General features: G+C 49.3%; 1 protein-coding gene across 2 annotated transcripts in view; it reads left to right on the forward strand.

The window, feature by feature from the left end:
* The window catches only part of NEDD4L (NEDD4 like E3 ubiquitin protein ligase), a 298,669-nt gene that overhangs the window by 90,443 nt on the left and 186,390 nt on the right, over nt 1-21,836 (forward strand). For both annotated transcript variants that reach the window (XM_054583731.1, XM_054583732.1), the window contains exon 2: nt 1,338-1,411. In XM_054583731.1, the coding sequence (XP_054439706.1) occupies nt 1,338-1,411 (74 nt within the window). The remainder of the gene's footprint in view (nt 1-1,337; nt 1,412-21,836) is intronic.

Consider the following 21,836-nt stretch of genomic DNA (forward strand, 5'->3'; position numbering starts at 1 on the left):
GAGTGCAGGCCTTGTTTGAGCGCAATCATAAGCCCACACTAGTTGAGAGGCTTCTTTTTAACCACGCGGTGCTCTGCTATGTTCGTGTGTGAGCAGCCATGTGTCGGGGCTGGGTCAGAAGGATAGTTGGATGGATGGAAGATTCCCCGAAGGGAAATGATCTCAAGCGTGGGTTCCAATTGCGAGTTTGCCTGCTTGCTCTGGTGGACAAAGCTTCAGCATCTTGGCCTCTCCGTGTTTGATTTCGCCCTTCCGTTACGTCCCTTGTCGTGACTTGATCTACACGGTCATTTGGGTTTTCTTTTCCTCACCTAGACTTTGACTAAACATGGGGTGGATGAAGTACATAGTCTGGCTCTCTTCCTCCTCAGCACTTGTATCCCGAGGGTTCCATCCCAGGCCACACTGTTTCCTTTTCTCTCTCTTAGATAACTTTCCACTGACCTCTAATTGTAACTACCAACTCTACCTGGCCAACCCCCAAGTCTAACCCAGACTAGACATCTGTCCCATTTATCAATTTAATCATTTATTTTTTTCCACCTGGTTGTTTCATAGGCTCCTTGAAGTCGAATTCAATTTAATCTTCTATTTTATGTTAACACTCAGTGACCTAAACTGGAAACCTGAGAGTTAACCTGGACCTCTGCCTGCCTGGCTCCGCAGGCACCCTCTCTGCCCCCCGCCGGCCGTCTGATCTGTCCTGAGTGTCTGAGCCTTGACTACTTCTCCAACCCATGCCCTCGGGCATGGTGCCGCCGGGGGCTGACGGTCTGCATGTCACTGAGCAGACCACACGCATGTTCATGTTGATATTTCAATGTCTAGCTCAGTGCCCAGTGCATAGGGGCTGCTTAGACAGTATTGGGATGAATGAGCAAATGATTGCTGACATGATTTGGGGTGATTTCCATTCAGGATGATCTTTTTAGTTCTTTTTATGGGGACTGAAGAACAGTGCTTGGCGGTCAGCACTGACATTTTGAAACCATAGCATTGAAGAAATGTTTTGCCACATGAAAGCCCTATCTCAGGCCACCTTGTTGCACTTGGGCATGTATCCAGGTGGTTTCACGTGTGCGGCTGTGTTCTTGGTACAACCGGGAAGTATTTCCTATCAGTGACAGAAATAATTGATCTGCGTGACCTAGTTTGAATTAAACTTGTGCTTTAATTCAACGCAGCTTTTTGAACTTCAGTGCAGGAGCAGTTGCCTATGCTTGCATTGGTTTGTCCTGTATTTTAGTACTGGCCCAGAGAGGAATCCCTGATTTTGGGTGAAAATGTGATCTATTGAAGGTTCATTTTTAAAAAACTTTTTTTCCCTCCTCTAACAGGGAGAGTCACGTATTCTGCGAGTGAAAGTTGTTTCCGGAATTGATCTCGCCAAGAAAGACATCTTTGGAGCCAGGTATGTTTACTTTTTTTGTAGTCTTTTGTAGGTTATTGTAGGCTTGCTAGACTCTGGCCCTGCTCGGGCAGAGGCCTGCAGCGAGACACCGGAGGAGGCCTTCTTAAAGCGAAAGCACTGTGCCTCACTGGCCGTTTCTGACGGCGGCGGTGACGCAGGAGTGGCGGGTCCGGGGACCACGCTTTGTGCGGGCCTCGACCGCCTACCACCGCAGCGGTCAGCAGGCTAGTCCTTCCCATGGGCTGACTTCACGAGGAAATTGGTCCTGACGTTTCCGTTTTTCGCAGTGGGAAAATACAGTTTGGCGAATAAGTCTGTGCTCATTTTAATATATTTCTTTTTTAAAATTCCTAGTTTAGAGAAGGACAAATGTGTCATTTTGTTCCGAAGAAAACTTCGTATTCCTTGGCATATACAACCTGAACTAAGAGATTTGGTGATTTGGATGCATTTGATGATTCCACACAGGGGAGCAGCCTGGACTTTCCGAGTGTGTTAGCTTTTGTATTTTGAGTATTGCATCCAATATCCTTGTAGTCAGCCCTCTTGTTCCCACTGGCTCTCTGCAATGTGTTGCTGTGCATGTTGGGCTGAGAGCAGAGTGAAGTGAGAGCCAATTGGAACAGGATTTGAACCAGGTTTTGAATAAAGACCTTTTGGACTTCAGACTTATGGTTGACAAAGCGTAAGTCCAGAAAGGGTTCGGCTTGCCCAGGTCACACGTGCTGGTGGTGCTGGAACAGGCCTCCTGTCCCCTGCCCAGTGTCCTTTCCATGCCAAGTGCATCATGGGGTTTCACCACAAGGGCTGTGGTGGCTGCTGCTGGACTCACCTCATTATGACACTGGATTGTCCTGTGAGCCCCCTGCACTGTCCCCTGTAGTGACCTTCAGCCTGACACGGGAGACCCTCAGTCACGAGGCCTCCTTCTATCTAGTGAACCTTACCTTCCTGCTCACCCAGAAGATTATTCTGCCTTTGGGAGGCAGATCTTGTGATTATCGGTCCTGTCGGCACTTAGAGCTTTAGTTTTGCCCATCAAAGAGATCGGTAAGTTTTCTTACTGATACTACAATAGTACCTAGAAAAATTACCAAAAAACCTCAAAACTGATGGGAGTTGAACATCAGTGACACGTTTTTAAATAATTTTCATATTTACGTGTGCCCTAAGTGACTGACTGAGGGGTAGCCGTCGGAGTCCTGTGACAGCAGACCTCACGCTCGGGGATACTGACGTGGGCCTGGGCTGCTGCTGATGTGCGAGGCGAGCGCATCCCACCGGCAGGTCCTTCCCTCTTCGACCGTGAGGTTGCCCCTGCCGGTTTACCACGTGCCAGGGCTGACGTTCTAACATTTCCCTGATCTCTCACCAGATCGGAAATTCATTCAGGACAGAGACATCGCGCTTGTACGGTGTCTTTCTCTCACAGAGCACTGAGAACAAGACGGGGCAAACTGGTTTTTTAATTTAGACATTCGCATGCTGACAGGTAGACTGTGCTCTGATGGCAAAAACGCCTGTTTCTCGCCCTCACTCTTTTCAACGAATGTTATAGTTTTGCAGGAAGAAACTGGATTTGGAAAGTGTGTGTACTTTTAAAAATTTTTATTTTGATTTGTTTTTGTTTTGTTTTCTTCAAAGCCCTTCATTAAAATAAATGAAATTGGTTCCGATTGTATTTATGGTCAGAAGGTCTGAGGTTGAAACTGGTAGTGGGATTAGGATCCAAATCTTAGGAGACAAGCAGATTGGAGCCTGGAAATTTTTACTGTTTATATGAAAAGAGGCAGGGCCATTTCTTAGGGACCGGGTAGAGCAGAATTATAGATAAGGCTTCAAGATGTTAATTAGAAAGATAAATAGTGTTTTGTCTTAATGGAGCAAGTACCAGAAAATTAGCCAGGAGCTCTAAATCTTAATTCTGCCCTAAATTTTCTTAGTTTGATAAATAGAACCTAAACATTAACAGAGCTCTAACACGCCTGCCTTCCTCCCTCCCTCCCCACCTCTCTCAGGTGTCAGCTTTCTCTGAAGTGCCATTGTTCTTTGAGGGCCCATTTGCCAGTGAGTGAGCTAAACCAGAAGGATTAGGTGACAGCGCTGGTTCAGGCCATGTGGGCATGTCCCTCGAGGGTGGCATCAGTTATCACCTTGATCTTTTGCCCAGTGACCTGCGCTCTCCTCCACGGTATCATGGGCAAATCCCTTCAAATTACCCCGTAGCTGGCGTGGCAGGCTCGGGGGACAGCCTGGCTGCCCGGCAGCTCTCACATACGTTTGAGGGAGCAGCCACGAGCGGGGGATGGTTTGGTAGCACATGCTCTCTGCTCTCTGCTCTCTGATGGAGGGAGACCCTTCTCTCTGTGTCCTTCAGAGCCCCAGGCCAGCAAGCACGCCTTCTCCCCCGGCCTGTCCCTGTACCTTCCCTCCGCCTCTGCCCTTCATCCTCCCTTCACAGAAGAAGAGATGGGCATGAACCGAACTCCTGTTTAGAAAGGCTCAGGGGTGGAGAAGGAAGGCCGCTCTTCTTGAGAGAGCTCGCCAGCAACTCCCAAGTGGTAGAAATCCTATCATAGAGACTGGGATGTGTTGACGGACAGGATTTAGGGTCTCAGGAGCCCCCTCTCCTTTGTCCTCCAGGGAGGTGGCCTGGGCTGCTTGGCCTGAGGTGCGAGAGGGTAATGGTGCAGGAAGGGGAAGAAGAGGCAAGAGGTGGTGTTGGTCAAGCGGTGGTGGCAGTGGGGTGGGGAGCGCAGCGCTCCAGGTCTCCCCGTGGGCGCCTTGCCCCAGGGGGCCGCCTAAGGCTGCAGGTGAGAGGACTGGAGGCTGTGGCCCAGCCTCGCGCTCGAGGCGGGGATGGGGGCGCGGCACGGGTGCGTTCACCCTCGAGTGTCCCGCGCCTGAAACGCCCTTCTCCCTGTCTGCGGTCTCCGTCTGGTGCGGCTCCGAGAACGCCAGCTCACTTTCCAGCCGCCTCCCTGCAGAGGCCGGCTTCCTTAAAAGAGCCTTTGTTGAAAGAAGATTTGATAGGGACGCTGTCGCTCTCCCTGAGCCTTTGAGCAGCTGGTCCATGTGGAAATGGCAGCCGGGGAGAAAGATGTTTTCTCTTGGGCCATACTTTCAGGTCGAGGGAGGGCAGTCGTATAATCTGTCATCTGAACAGGGAGACTTTTGTCTGGAACAAATGCTAAATCATACGGGATGTCAGGACATAGCGTGTAAGTGGAGACTGGTCACTCCCGGTCAGAGACATCTGATCTTTATGATCCATACAGTGGGGGGGAAAATGCTACGTCATATTTTTAAAAAGTTTTTGTTTCTTTGAAAGCCAAGCAAGAGGAGATCTTTTTCAGAATCTTAAAATGCCAAGAAAATGTCAAAAAGGAAGTAAAACCATGTCAAAACACGGCGTATATTGGGCGCCCACATCCTTTTTCGAAATGGGGCCGTTGTCTTCCTGAGATAAGGCCTGATGTGCGGCATCTAGCGGACCACCTGCGCTTGGGAAGCTCTCTTGTACCTGAGGGCGCCTCCTCCTTGGTGCCCTCACCCCCCACCTCAGCGTGTGGGTGGCGTGTCTTCTCTGGGCCTTCTGAAGTCACGCGCCAGCATCTCCACCCGCCTCATGCTCAGCCCCGCTGGGGTGTTTTCGCTAAGACGCAGGCCTAGCGCACATAGACCCCGCTGCTTGCCAGCTACTTTGGTCTGCGTTGGCCTGTGGAATAAATCCCAGTGCCCTGGTGAGGTGTGGGCCTGCAGTCCCCGTGGACCTTGCCCAGCCGTGCCCTCCGGTCCTGTTCTCCGCGCCCCACCCCTGGCCGCAGCCAGCACCCCTCATTCCCGCACCCAGCACACCCTCCTGTCTGGGCCCCCGCAGTCACCAAAATCTGGGCAACTTCTGGCCCTCCTTCTTGAGCAGTCAGCCAGTTCAGCGGTCATCTCCCCTGGCACGGAGGGCCGCCTCCCAGGCCCCCGGGAGAGCGCGTCCTGTCTTTGGTGTGCCCCGACATCTGCAAGTACGGTCTATAGCTCTGTCATCAGAACTGTTTCTCCATAAATACTTGTTAGCTTCTGATGGCCAGTGTTATGTTTTGTTTTCTTCTCCAGGCTGGGCACATAACAGGTTCTCAGATATTTACTGGGAGAGCAGCTGCGTGGGGTCCTGACCCGCCTCCTCTCCCCTCCTCCCGTCCACTTCCTGCGCCCTCCCCGGAAACTCACTGTTCCCCAAACGCACCCAGAAGTGCGCTGGTTCTCTCCTTTGCTTATGTTTTCCCCTGCGTGGCGTCTGCTCGCGTCCCTTCTGGCTGTGCTCATTCCTGGCCTAGTTCCGGTGGCCGGGAGCACCTGTCCTGAGCTCTCCACCCCCATGCCCCATCCACCCCAGCCCAGGAGGACAGAACAGCTCTTGTCCTTGGGCTGTGGTGGCTCCAGGAGCCTCCTCTGCCCTCCAGCCCCTGCTTTAACAGAGTTGGTCAGCTCAGAGGCTGCTGCCCTTCTTATTCCTGTTTGAGAGCCCAGAGATCTTGGCACATGGCAGTTGCCCAGTAAAGTGACTTGAACTCAGTAAGTGGAATGTCATTAAGGTGTGCTGTGGCCCCAGATGGCCTGCTGGAGGAAAGGCCAGTGTTTTCTAATCCTCACGGAGGTGCCATTCGTTCAACAGGCTTCACCCTCCTTGTGCCGCCGCCCCCCCGCCACGCCACCCCACGCCACCCCACGCCACCCCAGGCAGGTACTTTCTGTAATTCTCACAAAGGCTCCTTCCTTGTAGGCCAGGGAGGGAGGCCTAGGCCTGCCTAGGACTCGGATAAAGGTGAGTGGGGGGGAAGGGAGGAGGTTATGGGAAGCAAGCGCAAAGGCTGGCATCAGGAAAGGACCTCAGGGAGTCAGCGGAGTGGCTGGTGTGGGTGATCGCCACTGGGTGTCTGTGCTAAATTGCTGCCTCACCTCCCAGCAGAGGAACACGCTGTCTTGTGATGGTGGAATCAGAAGCGTCTCCTCGGGGGCCTAGCTGTGGCTGCAGTGGAAGGTCAAGGCCCCAGTCAGCTTGGCTGACGTTGCTCACAGGAGCGGTGGAGGCATCGGCCCACAGGCCTCTCCAGCGGCCCGGGCAGGGGTCAGCGGGACAGCCTTGGACTTGGGAGCGAGCCTTTTAGACACTTTCTGGTGGGGTGGGGATGAGTCCTGGTGTTTGGCCACAAAGAGGTGTACAGTTTGGGAAAAGTGAATCATACTTTTTTACATTTTCAGTTACAGCTGACATACAATATTATACTAGTTTCAGATGTACAACATTGGTGACTGGACATTTCTGTAACTCACGAAGTGGCCACTGCAGTAAGTCCAGCACCCACCTGGCGCCAGGCGTCGTTACTACGTGGCTGTTGACCACACTCCCGTGCTGAACTTCGCATCGCTGCGACCGCGTTGCCACCGCCAGTCTGTACTTCCTTATCCCTCCGCCGTACCCCGCTCCCCGGCCTGCTTCCCATCTGGCGACCATCCGTTCACTTTCTCTAGCTATGAGGTTATTTATTTATTTTTTTTAGGGTTCACATATGTATGAAATCATAGGGCAATTGTCTTTCTCGGCCTGACTTAGCATAATACCCTCTAGGTCCATCCATGTTGTTGTCAATGGCAAGATTTTGGTTTTTGGTGGCTGAATAGTATTCCATTGTGTATATGTCCCGTATATTCTTTATCCATTTATCTTTCCATAAATACTTATATTGCTTTCATATCTTGGCTATTGTAAATAATGCCGCAATAAACATAGAGGTGTGTGTATCTCTTTAAATTAGTTTTTGGATTTTTGGGGGGATAAATACCAGAAGTGGAATTGCTGGACCATAAGGTAGTTCTGTGTTTAATTTTTTGAGGGATCTCTATACCACTTTCCATAGCATGTGCTTTCTTTTTTTAAAAAAAATTTTTATTCATTTACAGTTGTCCCCATTTTTTCCCCATTTCTTACCCTGCCCTATCCCCACATTCAGTCCTCCCTCCACCCCCTGTCGCCTTTGTCCATTGGTCCTTTATACAGGATCCTTACTTGACCTTTCCCCTCTTTCCTCTGTTCTCCCCCCTCCCCCCTGACCTCCCCCCTGGTCACTGTTAATTTGTTCTTTATTTCCAGGTCTCTGGTTCTTTCTTGCTCCCTCATTTGTTTTGTTGACTAGGTTCCACTTACAGGCGAGATCGTATGGTATTTGTCTTTCACCCTCTGGCTTATTTCACTTGGCCGAATGCACTCCATTTCCATCCATGCTGTCATGAAGGGTAGGAGTTCTTCCTTTCTGCTGCATAATATTCCATCATGTAAATGTACCACAGTTTTCCGATCCACTCACCTACCGATGGGCACTTACGCTATGCACACTGGTAACAGCCTATCTTTCTTAAAATGGGGTGTAAGGATGGAGGGGAGGGAGTCGCAGTGGCTCATGTGTAGAGTGTGTGTGCCAAGCCCGGTTTGAACTATTTATGCCGGAGCCCATTTGGTTCTCCCAGCCATTTCAGGCAGCAGGTACTATTGCTCTCTCTGTTTTGCCCATAGGGAAACGGGGGTACGGGAGATGAGGTAAGCTGTCAAGTCTATACCTCTAGTAAGTTACAGAGCTGCAAACTGAGCAAAGTATTCGTGTTATTGACAGACTGTTTTGAGTGCTCACAGGGTAGCTGGCACAGTGAGGGAATGTGATGGTGTCATCAGATTCTGCCCAAGCTTTATGAAGAGGGAAACTTTACCTCTGTTTTTTAGGTGGGAATATTGAGGTTCGGAGGGATCGTCATCAACCCTACAAGAAACAACTCTGTAGTGAGTGCTGGAGCCAAAAGAGTCCAGATTTACTGGACTTCAGTGCTCTTCCCAGTGGTAGGTTAATATTCTTCCTGAATGACCAAGGGTCAGCCATTGGGTGGGCCATTGGGCTAGATGGCTCTGCGGGTTCTTCTAACAACATGAGATGTAATGACTAGGCGTTGTTTTAAAAGCAAATTTAAAGAACTGGCCATTATATGTATGGCAGCTGACCAGGTTCTTAGCATTGTATCATCAAGTGGTAGATTTAGAATAGATGTACTTTGCTAAGTAAGATTTTAAAGTTTTTAAAAAAATTTTTGACTATTTTTCCAAGTTTCAGGCTTTATTCTTTTTCAGTTACGCTTGTATCTCAAGACGTTTAACCTTCCATCATGGGTTAAACAGTTCAGTCTGAGTGGGATCACTTGCCTACAAGTCTTTGATCTCCCCTCCCTGTTCTCCTCTGTATGACCCGTGTTCATGTGAGGTTACGTGCACGGCATTTGAGACGTGGAGCTCTCCTGGACATTGGCTGAGACAGACTGACCTCGAGTTTCCTGCTTCCCTGCAGAAGGCTTCCGAGAGCACTCACTCCACAGTTGCCTCTTTATTTTGTAGGTTGGGTTATTAGCATCAAATTATACCTGTTGGGTTGCTATCATTTTTTTTTTTTTTTTTTTTTTTTTTTTGGGCAGCTGGTGATTTGAAATTTAAAACAAGCACAGGCTCAAGGGCACTGGGGGGATGCAGCAAGAAATGCTCCTGTAGTGAGCGCCTGCAACTGATGGAGGCCGGGGGCTGTGCAGGGCCAGCTCTGTGGCACCAGCTCACCTCTGTCCCTGTCATCTAGACCCAGGTTGTTAGCATTTTGCTACATTTGCTTCATCCTTTTTTTTAATAGTGAAATATTCAAAAATGAATTACAGACAGTATGCCATTTAGCCCCTAAATACTTCAGTCTGCATCTCTAAGAAAACAAGAACATATTCCTATATAACCAGACCACAATTTTCACTAAATGAACAATAATTGCCTAATGGACTCTATTACCTACTCCATTATCTGAGTTCCCCCAACTGTCCCTAAAATGCCTTTTATAAATGGTCTGTTTAAATCCGAATCCATTCGGAATCTTGTATCGCATTTAGTTGGTAGGTCTCTTAAGACTCTGTTAACCCAGAATGGTTTTCTCCCCACTTTTGAAGGGACAATGAAGAGTCAGTAGGTCGTCTCACTTATCACACTTGATTGTTTCTTGTGGTATCACATAATGTGCCCTTGTTTCTCCTGGGTTTCCTGTACGTTACAAGCTAGATCTAAAGCCTTGATCAACTTCAGTTGAAACATTGGGGACAGGAATGGGGATGCTGTCTGCTCAGGAGGGACCCAATGTCTGGCCACATTTATATACCACGCCTCGATGTCACGTCAGCGAGAACCCCTCGTTCAGAATCTCCTCCTCTGCCTGGGCTATGACACGTGGATGTGTCGGCATCACCCAAGGGGCCTTTGCTTGCCAAGTGGTGTGTCTGACACAGAGTGGAGGGGAAGGGCAGGACTTCCTGCCCTCGCTTTTGTCAGCCGGGAACAATGCTCCAGTCACTGAGTCTGCAGGGCCGAGAATCTCGTGTGTGTCAGGAAAATGAGGATGGCCCCGCACATAGTAGATGCTTGATAAATTTTGTTCATCTGATCAGAGAGGGGCCTGAGAAACCTGAAAAATCAGCAAGCAGCTGAAGAGCTGTGGACAAGTCATTCACTCCAGTGTCGCCAGCAGTCACCCGTGGAGCCAGAAATGGCAAGGCCCCACTGGGGAGCGGCGAGGGTTGGGACATCTGCCTGCCGTCCGGTGTGTCCTGGGCCCCAAGCTGTATTCTCCCCCTCCCTGCCCCCCCCACCTGCCACTCCTTACTCCCCCCTGTTCATTCCTGCACTGCAGGTCTTCGCATGTACCCCCCGACCCCTCACCCCAACACCGTTACTCTTGCTTTATCATCAAGCCGTCCATATTTGTCTCATGGTTTTCCTCTTGTGGGGACGTAGGAAAGAGTAAAGAACAGAATGTTGCCAACCTGAGAGGAGCCAGAAATGAAAGTATCTCCGAATGTGTAAGACAATGAAGAAGACATTTATTTTACAAGAATTGAGCTTTCCGCCAGGCCTTTGGACCCAGGCAGTAGGTGCTGCGCGGAGTGCTGGTGGTCAGATGCGGGCGACTGAGGCTCGTGTTCCATCGCCAGGGGAGCGAGGGTGACCGTCCTGTCTCTCTGTTCATGGTTCCCCTGTGGCTTACGGCGAGGGTGGCTCGCCCACCCATTCTCTGTAGTCGGGCCCTGGGAGGGCCTTCAGAATGATTCTCTCCAAGCTGCCTCTGCATCTGCATCGGCAAAAATGCCCTTAATTGATGCCGGAAATATTCTCATACCCGCAAGTAATGCTCTGGAAGATGCACGATCCAGAATCCAGTTTGGGCACCTACCTCTGGAACCCCCCGCGTATTCTGTTTCTCAGAGACACGTCTCTTATGTCGAATTATTTCATCTCCTAAGAAAAATTGTCAGAGATCTCCTAAAGTCATTTCTAGTTGATGTTTATATTTGGGAAAAGGACCTGGAAAAATGAGGAGTTTTAAGACTGCTGACAGGATTAACGGAGCTGGCAGGTTCTTAAATGGTAAATACAACTCTTCTTTAGTGTGTAGGCACTTACCTAACCTGGCCAGCAGACCCGTTCTCTAAAAGGGCCAGGGAGAGAGTGGTGAGGCTGTGCAGGACTCATGGCCCCAACGAAGTGCAGAAGCAGCCAGGACAGTGTGTAACAGAGGGTGCCGCCCCCGAGAGTGTAAGCTATTGCTTCTCCACAACATACGTATTTAAAACCGGGAGTGCCAGCATCATCCGGCTGTGACTTCCAGATGAAACTGTTTGCTCGAGCTTCCGGGTGGTCAGTGACAAACAGGAATTCAGCCAATATTGACTTTTTGGATGGGGGCGGGGCGGGCGGCAGGGAATGGCTTCCTAGATATTACAGTAGCTTTTTTTCTTTTCAAGGACAGTGTGATTAAAATATAGCTATGACACTTTTTAGAGGCACTCTCCGTAAAGTCTACAAATAAATACAACTGTGAAATGTTGCTGTCTTAGAGAAAATGATTCTCACTGCATTGTACATAAATACATGAGTAAATAAACGGGAGTTTATAGGCATACAACCAGATACAGACAATACTTGAAGTTGGCGTATTACAATTAAAATCTTTCCTGTTTTCTCTCCTATTTCTTAGGCTTATGACCTTAGTGCAAGTAATGTTTAATAAGGAATCTGCAATGTGTAACTCCTCAGTAAATTATTGAAAGGACTGGCATTCCTACTGTATTATATCAACACAGGTGGAATAACACGTGCCCTGCCTCTGAATGTGTGCGCGCCCTCCTCCAGCGTCCCGCGAGGGACGGGTGGGAGACGTGCTTCAGGGGCGTTGGCATCGCGCTCCCTCATTGTGGTAGGTACACCGTTGTCCTTCCCTTAATGAAGAACTGAGTATTGTTTCAAGTCACTGCTGTTCTTCGATGCTCACAGTTAGGTGTTCATGGTGGGAAAATAGAGAAGCATTTGAAAGCAATACCATATTTCAAGGTTGGGGGTCACTGGTTGGAAAATAAAAATGAGTGAATCTTAGTTGGGTTTTTTTTTTCCTTTTTGCTAGTAAGAAAATGATAGTGTTGGTTGTATGTTGTGTTCTCTGTCTCGCTCTCGTTCTGACTTGTAAACTCTTGGGAGTTCACTGCCACCAGTGGCTCTGATTTTGTTCAGGTGATTTATGTGTCATCCCGAGAGCCTGGACAGTAAACGAGGCTTGCAGATTCCCTTCTGCCAGAGTGTGTAGCTGGCTCCCTGGAGCATGGTTGCATTTTCTCTATGTCGTTAAGTACATAGTCGGCCATCATGGCCTGGAGAGCAGATTCGTTTGCCCTTCCACAGTTCCCTGGCCTGGAATGTCAAAGTCTTTAAAACTGTTCTTTCTCTGGAATGGTCTGTCCCAGCGGGTGGCTCCACCGCCTGTCCAGGCATCCTTGGCTCTCGCATCCCTCTGGCCCCCGGCCTGGGCTCAGTGTCCCTGTAGGAGACTTAATGCTGCTCACAGCTGCCCTCGTCTCCCTGGCCCTCCCCGTATGCCCAGAAGCCCCTCTCTCAAACATAGACGGCATTCGGCACCGTGCAGCCAGCTCGCCCCGCCAGGGGTCAAGGTCCTGGCCCCTCCGCCTTGACCCAAGAGCTTCCTGTGCATCCTTTGGTCACCCTCAGGGGTTGCACTCTTCCTCCTCTGGGCCTTTGCTGGTCCCCACAATGACCACATGTCCCTTTTTGCACAGCTGAACTGTTTTCATTTGTGAGGCTGCCCCCAGGCCGGTGTCCCTGCCTTTGCACCCACCTTGCCCAGGGGTGGGGGGTCCGGCTTTGTTCACACCCTGTGCATCTGTGCGCCGTTGCTGTTCATGGTGCTGGGATTTTCCTCTGTGAGACCTTTGTACCCCACTGTCATCCCACATTAGCCCAGGGCCACCAAGTCCATGTCACCCTGCCCACCCCTTGTGTGTACACAATCCCCTTGACTCTCAGCACCCTCCCTGCCACTCGGCTGAATTTACTTTCCCTGCTTTTGTCCTCTCCCAGTGATTTATGCATGACCATCTTTTTCTTGCCCTCATTTCTTCATTGTTTATTTTATGACCCTCATTCTTTACAATATGCAGGTTATAAATTTTAATAATATAAAAATTCTCTTACTACACGTACCACATTATTTCTATCTCCTTCTACTTCCAAGTTACCACAACATCTTTAAGGACATGCCTTGCCCTTAACCCCTCCGTCCATATTCCTGAAGGAGAGGAGGTGGAAAGCGTCCCTAACCAGAAGGCCTCCTGAAGGGCTCCGTGGAGGTGTATTTGGGGAGTTATTGCTCCCTCTGGTGGTCAGCTCAACAGGTGCGTTTTTGTTCTGGACTGTAAAAATGGTATTCAAATCTAATGATCCTTTGGAGTTCTTTTTTAAATAAATTTTTAAAATTTAAAAATTCACATCTTATTTTGGCAGACACTTAAAAAACTTCTCAAATAGTGACATTTATGCAGAGGAAAGAATGATTTTACATTAAGGAATTCCTACTTTTTACAGTTGGTTTTAAAGTAGATAGTACTAAAGAACTTGTACAATTCAATACCAAATAAGCAAACAACCCAATTAAAAAATGGGCAGAGGACCTGAACAGACACCTCTCCCAAGGAGACATACAAATGGCCAACAAATATAGGAAAAGAGGCTCAACCTCACTAGCTAGTAGGGAAGTGCAAATCAAAACTACAATGAGGTACTACCTCACACTGGTAAGAATGGCTTTTATCAGCAAGACAAGTAATAACAAGTGTTGGAGAGGTTGTAGAAAAAGGAGCCCTCACTCACTGCTGGTGGGAATGTAGACTGGTACAGCCACTATGGACAACAGTATGAAAGTTCCTCAAAAAATTGAGAATTAGGTTACCATAGGATCCAGCTACCTCTCTTCTGGGTAGCTATCCCCAAAATTTGAAAACATTTATTCACAAAAATACATACAGCCCTATGTGCCTTGCAGCATTATTCACAGTGGCCAAGACATGGAAACAACCGAAGTGTCCTTTGATAGAGAACTGGAGAAATAAGGTGTGGGACACATATACCATGGAACACTACTCAGCCATAAGCAAAGGTGAAATCCTGCCATTTGCAACAACATGGGTGGACCTTGAGGATATTATGCTAAGTGAAATAAGTCAGAAAAAGCTAAGCCATATGATTTCATTCACTATGGGATATAGGACTGAAACTCGTAGACACAGACCATGGTATGGTGGTTCCCAGAGGGAAAGGGGGTGAAGGAGTAGTAAAGGGTAGAGAGAGCCAAATGTATTGTGACAGAAGGTTATTTGACTTTGTGTGGGGGGTTCACAATGCCACATACAGATCACATACCACAGAAATGTACACTTGAAACCTATATAATCTTATTAACCAATGTCACCCCAATAAATTTAATTAAAAAATAAAGTAAATGAAAAAAACAAAGCAAAAATAACATAGATGATACATAGCATAAATGTTTTTTCCCTCTCTCCCTTTCTCTGAGCAATAATTTTCTAAACTTATAGAATCATCAAAATAAAATGCCATGGCCTACAAAGGAATAATTAGCTGATGTTGGGCAGAAATGCAATTCTTTACTTGCAGAGTGGTGTATTCCAGTGTGGTCCCATAGACAAAGTGAATGGTAATGCATTTTTAGTGTCACAGTTTTATGGATTAGACCTTCAACACCCTTGAAGTTTTCTTTAAGAAAAGCATTTCCAGACAGATAGTCTTCGTAGAGAAAAATAACTATTATAAAGAGTTGCCTAAAATCCATGCACATTCTGGGAGACAGGAGTGGCTTGTCTCAAACATGTTTGTATTTGGCTTTGGAATTTAAAGACAAACCAACCAACCCCAGAACCACTTTGCATAGGTTTCTCTCTGAGGCTGTGGGAGTTCTTAGTACCCAAAGAAGTTAATGAAGCAGTCATGACATAAAAAACAGGCCCAGAAAAGACAAGGGAGGTTTTTACATTTTTTTCCTGTCATCTCTCCCCTGTAGCTAAATTTGTAATGATGTGTGGGGACAGCATTACTGTTCGGACTGACGATAGAGACCCTCACAGGAAAAGAGCAGCCACAACTTAAAATTTTTTAAGGCAGGATTGGCTTGCTTTCTCTCAGGTATGCTTGAGGCTTTTTTTTGGATAAAATTCTGTTGGGGGCAGGGGAAGGCGTCAGGAGTCTTTGTGCACAGTCTACGTTACTGGGTCTGTTATCAAAACATCAAAGGGCTTATTTGGACAGAGCAGGGGGAGGTTCAGACGCCCATGGAGGAAAATGGCGTGGTCGCTTACCCACGCATTTTGCAATAATGCCCTCTCCTTTTGCCATTCCTTAATGTCTGCAAATACTGACAAAGACCAAAAACAAGAGGAAAGCTGTGAATATGTTCAATGGGACAGAAGAATTGGGGAGGCCCTGGGGAGAAAATTATTTGTCGGTTTGAGGTATGAAATTGCTTTTTTTTCAGTTTAAGGCATTAGGATGTACTCTCAGGGCTGTTCAAAGTGTTCTTACGAGATGATGGTTCCATGCGACAGCCCCCGATAGACCATTGTACAAATACTGGGTCTTACTCATTTTCTCTAGACAACTAATTCTGCCTATAAAAAGCCAGCCTCCGAAGCAAACAGGTGAATCAACACACAACAAACCCTGAAGCCGTGTTAGCGGAGAAGCGCGGGCTATCCAAGTGCGGTGGGCCTTTCCCCTCGTCTGGGGGCAGAGCGTGAGCCGAGTGACAGGCGCCCCCACAGGGTCAGCAGCGTAGAGGGTGTGAACAGTGGTTCTCGCCGTGGGTCACAGCATCACCCAGCCTGCCCTCAAGCTGTCCTCTCCCCACCCTTTGCCTTCCTCCTGCTACACTGTACCTCCTTGGGCACTCGGGGTTGACTGTGAGGCCCTATTTGCAGAGGGTACTGGAGTGCCTCTAAGATCCGTGAGGATGGCGCGGCAACGTCGCAGGGCTTGCTGAGGTTATAAAAAGTGAAAGCAGAGCCCAAGCCTGGGCTGAAGTAACAACAGATGGATGAAAGGAAAGGGTTGGAGAGGTGGATCAAGTCTGTCCTTCAAGAAGCACAGCAGTGCTCGCGGGCCGTGCACCAGCGGTAGTGTCCGGGTATGGGAATCAGTGATGTAGAAAATGGCGCAAGTTTATTGTGGGAATCTCAGTAGCCGTGTGTGAGGCAGGAACCAAAAGCCCCTCTCGGCCTTCTGCCCTGAGGTAGCTGCTCTGAGCATGGTCCCCAGGTCTTTTCCTTGTACGTGTGTGTGATGTGTGGGCAAGAGGGGATAAGGAATTACATGGTATTGTCTTATTGTTTATAACTCCACCGTACGCTAAGGAAATGTCTGTAGGTCATCATTGGTATTGCTAGCTTAGCCTTTTCTGTGGTCAGGTAGCTTTTGAGGATGAATGCTCAGCAGCCGCTGTACTGAAGGACAGAGCAGCCAGGACTTGGCTGAAAATGACCTCATAGCTTGTTGGGGAATGACTGCAGTGGCCCTTTACTGCTGCACTGGACACTTGTGGCTGGTACCCTGATTTTTCCGATTCTTTTGAGCCCTACAATGTTCCAGGTACTGTGGAAGGTGCTGGGCAGGGAGGGGAGGTTCAGGTCCATACCTGCTCAGAGCTTCAATTCTGCACCCTCTTCATCACTGAGTCTTCGGCCACCTGCAGAGGAGGCCACCCAGACCCCCTGCCATGGGAGACTGGCTGGAGGAAGCTCACTCCTCGTTTCCCAGGTGGCCACTGGTTACAGTGATGCCCAGATGCAAGCAGCCTGCACTGAGCTGGGCTTCCTTGGTGCAAAGAGTAGCCCGGAGACGTGCACTTATGTTGGGACCTACGGCGCCCTCAGCCGGCATCGTCCACCAGCGCACTCTAGGTGGGACGAACACCATCACGTGCAGGGCGCTCTGACGGCAGTACCTCGTTTAGGTGCCGAGTGCTCGCTGTGAAGCTCCGTGTCGCCCCTGCGGCCCCTCACCCACAGCCACTGCTGCTTGCCCGGGTGGGTCTCATTTACCTGTGCTCTGTTAATTCGGATGTGCCGAAGTTCTACTTGGCTCGCCCTAAGTTTGCAAACACACTTCTTAACCTAAAATTTTCTTTAAAAAAATGTTTTACTTCTCTACTGTCTTCCCTTTTTACAGTCTTTTATTTATTTCAACCTTGGATGTCAAAAGAGTTCCAGGTTTATTTGTGGAAAAAAAATTTTGTTATGCAAGAAGAAACAGCTAGCTCAGGGAAGTAGCAGGCTTGGGTTCTGCACCTTTCTGGTTGACCACGTTGGTAGGAGGGACTTTGAGGAGGGTGGGTAGGTGTGTCTGGAGGGCGTGGCTATGGGGTCACCATTCTCTGAGGTGCAGCTGCAGGGCGGAGCCCCCTCTCCTGGGAGAAAGGATCTGAGGTCACATGCAGGTCGGCCCTTCTCACGGGGCTTTGCTGGGCTTGGCTTTGCCACCAGCTGCCCCGGCTGCTTTGAACGTGGAGCTCAGCCCGTGCTGGCCGAGCTGCTGGGAGACCCCGGAGACCTTGCTGTGCACGACGGTCAGTGGCTCACAGAGGTTCTCGAGAGGAGCTGCTGGGTCGATTTCTAAACTTTCTCCAAAGGGTTAGTTGGCATGGTGTACTCCAGACATCTTTTTCAGGGAGTCTTGTTTCTTGGGGCACAAGAAGGTGTACTTTTTCTAAGCCCTTCTCCCAAATATAGGACCACATTCTCCCAGGGAGGGAGGGTTGCACCAGGTTTGCTTAGAGTTTAATTCACACCAGTGATGCTGATGAAGGATGGTCCTCAGTGATCGAGCTTGTTCTCGGGGCACTTGTGCTGGGCCTGGAGGGCGGTGCAGGTGTGCAGCACAGAGCGCACGTCCGTGCCGATGCCACGGGGCGGCTGCGGAGGCCTTAACAGTGACAGGGTGGCGGGTGCGGGGAGCGGGTCTACACAAGCCTGCGGCCCAAATAAGGCTCGATTCCCTGTAAGTTTCTACTATGGAGTGTGGAGTTAGCCAGGGTCGCTGGATGGATCCAGCTTTCACAAGGAATGGTACCTTTTCCACGACAAACACTTTAAAGCGATCAACGTCACAAGCCTTAAGAATTTATTTTTTAAAAAAGAGGTTTTTGTAGTCCTATCTCAACAACAAAAAAAGAGGGAAGTTATGAATGATCAGACTGATGTTATGTGTAAAAACTGTATGTATGGCAAAAATACACCATAAAATTAAGGAAAGGCAAATGTGGGGAGGGGGGAGTATGGCCAGCTTGCATCGCAGAGAACGCCAACTTCCTTACTGTATAATGATCTCCTACAAATCAATGATAAGACCTAATTGAAAAGGATGGTCAGAGAGTACAAACAGACAGTTCTGAGATCAGGGAATACCAGTGTCAATTAAATATATTGAGATAGTTAACCTCACTTGTGATAAAAGGAATAACAATTGAAACTAATGAGGTACATTTTCAAAGATCACATTGCCAAACATAAATGCAGTGCGTTGGCAGGAGTATGAAGAAACTGTTAGTGGAGGCTGTGGAAGCCATAGGTTCAACCTCTAGAAATTTACAAGTGGTTTTTCAAAATGACACACACCTTCGCCCTGAGAACCAGCCCTCCCTGTTCTGTCCGTTTATCCACCAGCTACACCCGCACGGGGGACGGGGGGACGTGTTGCCTGGCTGATGCCATCAGAAAAGAGTAGCCACAACAGAAGCATCCATTAGGACAGCCGCGCCCCGTGTCCGGCCGCTGGCATCAGCTCGCTCCTCTCTGCAGCATTTCCTGCTGGTTTCGTCCTCTGCCTGGTTTCCTCTGTGGACAGCAGCTCTGGCCTTGCCTTCGAAGCACAGAGGGTGGTTCTGGCAAACTTCAGGGCCTGCCTTTGATTGGGCCGCCCCCGACCTGGAGCCGAGGGGGATGGCGTGTCCTGTACATTGACCTAGAGTGGAGTTCTCACTCATTTATATTAAAAAAAAAAAAAAAATCCTGCCATCTGACTTGAATGCCTTCCTGTCATCATGTCCTCTTCCTGTTTCCAGTCCATGTCTCTGTCGCTGGTTCTGTTACTTACAGATGAAGCAGCAGAGTCCTCCTGTGTTTTGAGACATTATAACTGTATGTGTTATAATTAAATCATAATCATCGCATCAGTCGTAGGAGGAAGAAATGATCGTAAAGGTTATGCAACTCTTGCCTGAAGTCACAGAAGGAAGGAGGCAGAGCTGGAGCTGGAGCTGGAGCCAGGCGTGTTGGCAGGGACTCTGCCCTCATCCTCCCTGAGGGTCCACGGCTTCCGGGTGTACAGCCCCAGGTGGTGAGACCCAGCAGCCGGATCTGGAAACCACTGAGTGCTGAAGGTCACCGATGCCCTTGACAAGGTCAAGGCCTCAGCTCCCCTGTGCTCTGCTTCCAGGCTGGGGTTCTGAGGTTCTCATTCGCATGGCCGCGCCTGTCTTCTTGCAGGAAATGAACCTCTGAAATGAGTAATAGGTACTTGGAAAGGATTTCAGCAGCAGGCAGTGGGAGGGACCCCTATGTGGGAAGGACTGGGCATAGTGCCTGGTGACTTGAGGGTTCTAGAAAGCGTTTGATTCCTTATCTCTGTGGCTGGCGGTTTTTGTTGGTCATGTCAGCTTCAAATGAGGGGGCTTTAGAGAAGCCTGGGGAACCCAGAGGAATGTGGGTGACTTGTTCTCTTCTGCACTCATTCCTGGGAAAGTCGCTCCGCCAGATTGGGGGATGGGGGAGAGGGGACATGCAGAAAATCAGCAGATAGGTGCACCAGCAGTGGGGGATGGGGAAAAAGGATTAGAAAGGATGGGGAAAAAGCACCTTTTTTAGGGTTCTTACAAATCAAAAGAAATATAAAGAGAGAATTTCAATTTAAAAAAATGACATGATCAGGATTTAAGGTTCAGTAAGCTTCATTACATACACATACTTTACTTCCTATTTTCTGTGATTGACCAATGGAGGAAAAGTACAGCTACTTTTGTTTTCCCTCCCATGTATTACTGAGACTTTTGTGTTCTCTTAAGTACATTTTCATATTAATCATGAAAATCAAATTACCCGACCTTGGAGATGGAAATAGATGTTAGTCCTATTCAAAGACGATGACATGCTCCATTTTTTTTTTTCTTGAAAAAGAAGCAGATGGAACTTAGAGTCTGAGAGTGGATGTGAAAATCTCATTGAAAGGCAAGACCCCCTCCCCCTAGTGCAACCCCTCCCCTAGTGTGTTTCGTGTGTCCTTGGCCTGAGTTCAGGGCAGAGAGGGGTGGAGGGGCTGCTGCCTCTGTTCAGAGACCTGGGCCTGTGTGCCCGGCCTGTCCTACCTCCCGTGTGCATTTTTGCCCTTAGGTTCCATTTAATTCATAGACAGCTTCATCATAGGGACTGAAGGATGCATTTTGAGGGATAAAGAAGGGAGTCTGGACATGAACAAAAGAAACAGTGTTCAGAATGTAAAGAGCAAGGGGCTGAGACATTCACAGGGGCCGTGTGTCCAGCAGAGCGAGGACCCAGAGACCGGCGTCTGACGTGCCGGTGAACCAGGGGCGAGTCGTTTGCTGCTCTCATCAGGCAGGTCTTCACTAGCCTCCCGGGGAGAAACAAGTTAAAATGTATGCGTTGAATCTGCGCGCTAAAAGGGACCCTGGAGCCGGTGATTCTGGAGCCGAGCGGTGCATTGGGGTCACACGAGGAGCTTGGATATCAGCTACAGGGTAGACAGTTCGTCAGCCGGGCGGCACCAGAGCCAAGCACCCGACACCGAGAACCACAGCAGAGAAATAGTGGCTGTTTTATTATGGACGGTGCCGCCCGGGAAACGGAAAGCTCATGCTCAAAGACCAAACTCCCCAACAGCACGTAGGTTATAGATTTATTACGCAGGGCAAAGTTGCAGGACACCGTGGGTTAGGGGTCAGGTCGTGCTGGGAGCTGATTGGTCGGAAGTGAGGTGAGGGTGGTGAATCATTTCTTCAGGTCTTGAGGGCAGCTCAGAAGGCCTTTCCAGCGTCCCCCTGTCTGGTCTCATGGGAAAGTCGCCAGGGGGCCGGCCTACCTCAGCCTCAGGAGCTGTTACAAGATGTCATCTGTAGCCTGCTAGGGGTCCGAACTGTGTCACCAATAGTCAGGCCCCTGCTACTGTCTTCTGTTGCATTGGGGGCCGCTGCTTTCCCAGGGATGGACGGGGAGGGGGAAGCTAGGTCTCTGAGAGAGAAGAGTGTGGGGTGGGGGTGTGGGGGGGAGAGGATAGCTAGAGCTAGGATTTAAAACTAGATTTAAATAAAGTCATAAGGACCCTCAGTTTCACCAGGACTCACTCCGGACACCCGTGCATTTGCCCAGAGGTGCAGGTGGAGGCAGGGGAAGGACTTGGGCCTGCTCACTGTGGACGAGCCAGCGTTGCCGTGACCACGGGACACATGGGCTCTAAAACCCCTAGAACCGACTCCAGCGCAGTGTGGCTCCGGTCCCACAGTCTCTGCTCTCGACCTTCCAAATGATGTCACTCTTCTGGACAGGACCCTGTCTGGTCTCATGGGAAAGTCGCCAGGCCTGCGGGCCTCCAACATCTGCATTCGAGTCATGGGAGCTAAATAAGCCGCATGCGGAGGCCCGTGCTGCGGGGAAGGCTCTTTTCGCCGGTAACCCACATCGATGGGTCTCGCCAGTGGGTTCATTCACTCGCTGTCTTGCTGATGAAAATGGGGCACCGCTTAGTGTTCGTCCAGTTGGTCTGTGCTACAAGACAGAAGCAGGGAGTCACTTCTCAGTCCTCTCCTGCAGCGAAACTGAGCCCTGACCTTCTTTTCCAGGCCCCTTTGTCACAAGGCAGCCGGGCTGTGAACAAAAGACTTTTCTTTCACCTGTCCACCGCGCCAAAGCAAAGGAAGCCCTCCCATTATCCTCTGATATTTACGCA

This window comes from Pteronotus mesoamericanus, unplaced genomic scaffold, assembly GCF_021234165.1.
Source record: "Pteronotus mesoamericanus isolate MK-2021 breed Mesoamerican mustached bat unplaced genomic scaffold, CSHL_Meso_final contig_74, whole genome shotgun sequence".
Lineage (NCBI taxonomy): Eukaryota > Metazoa > Chordata > Mammalia > Chiroptera > Mormoopidae > Pteronotus > Pteronotus mesoamericanus.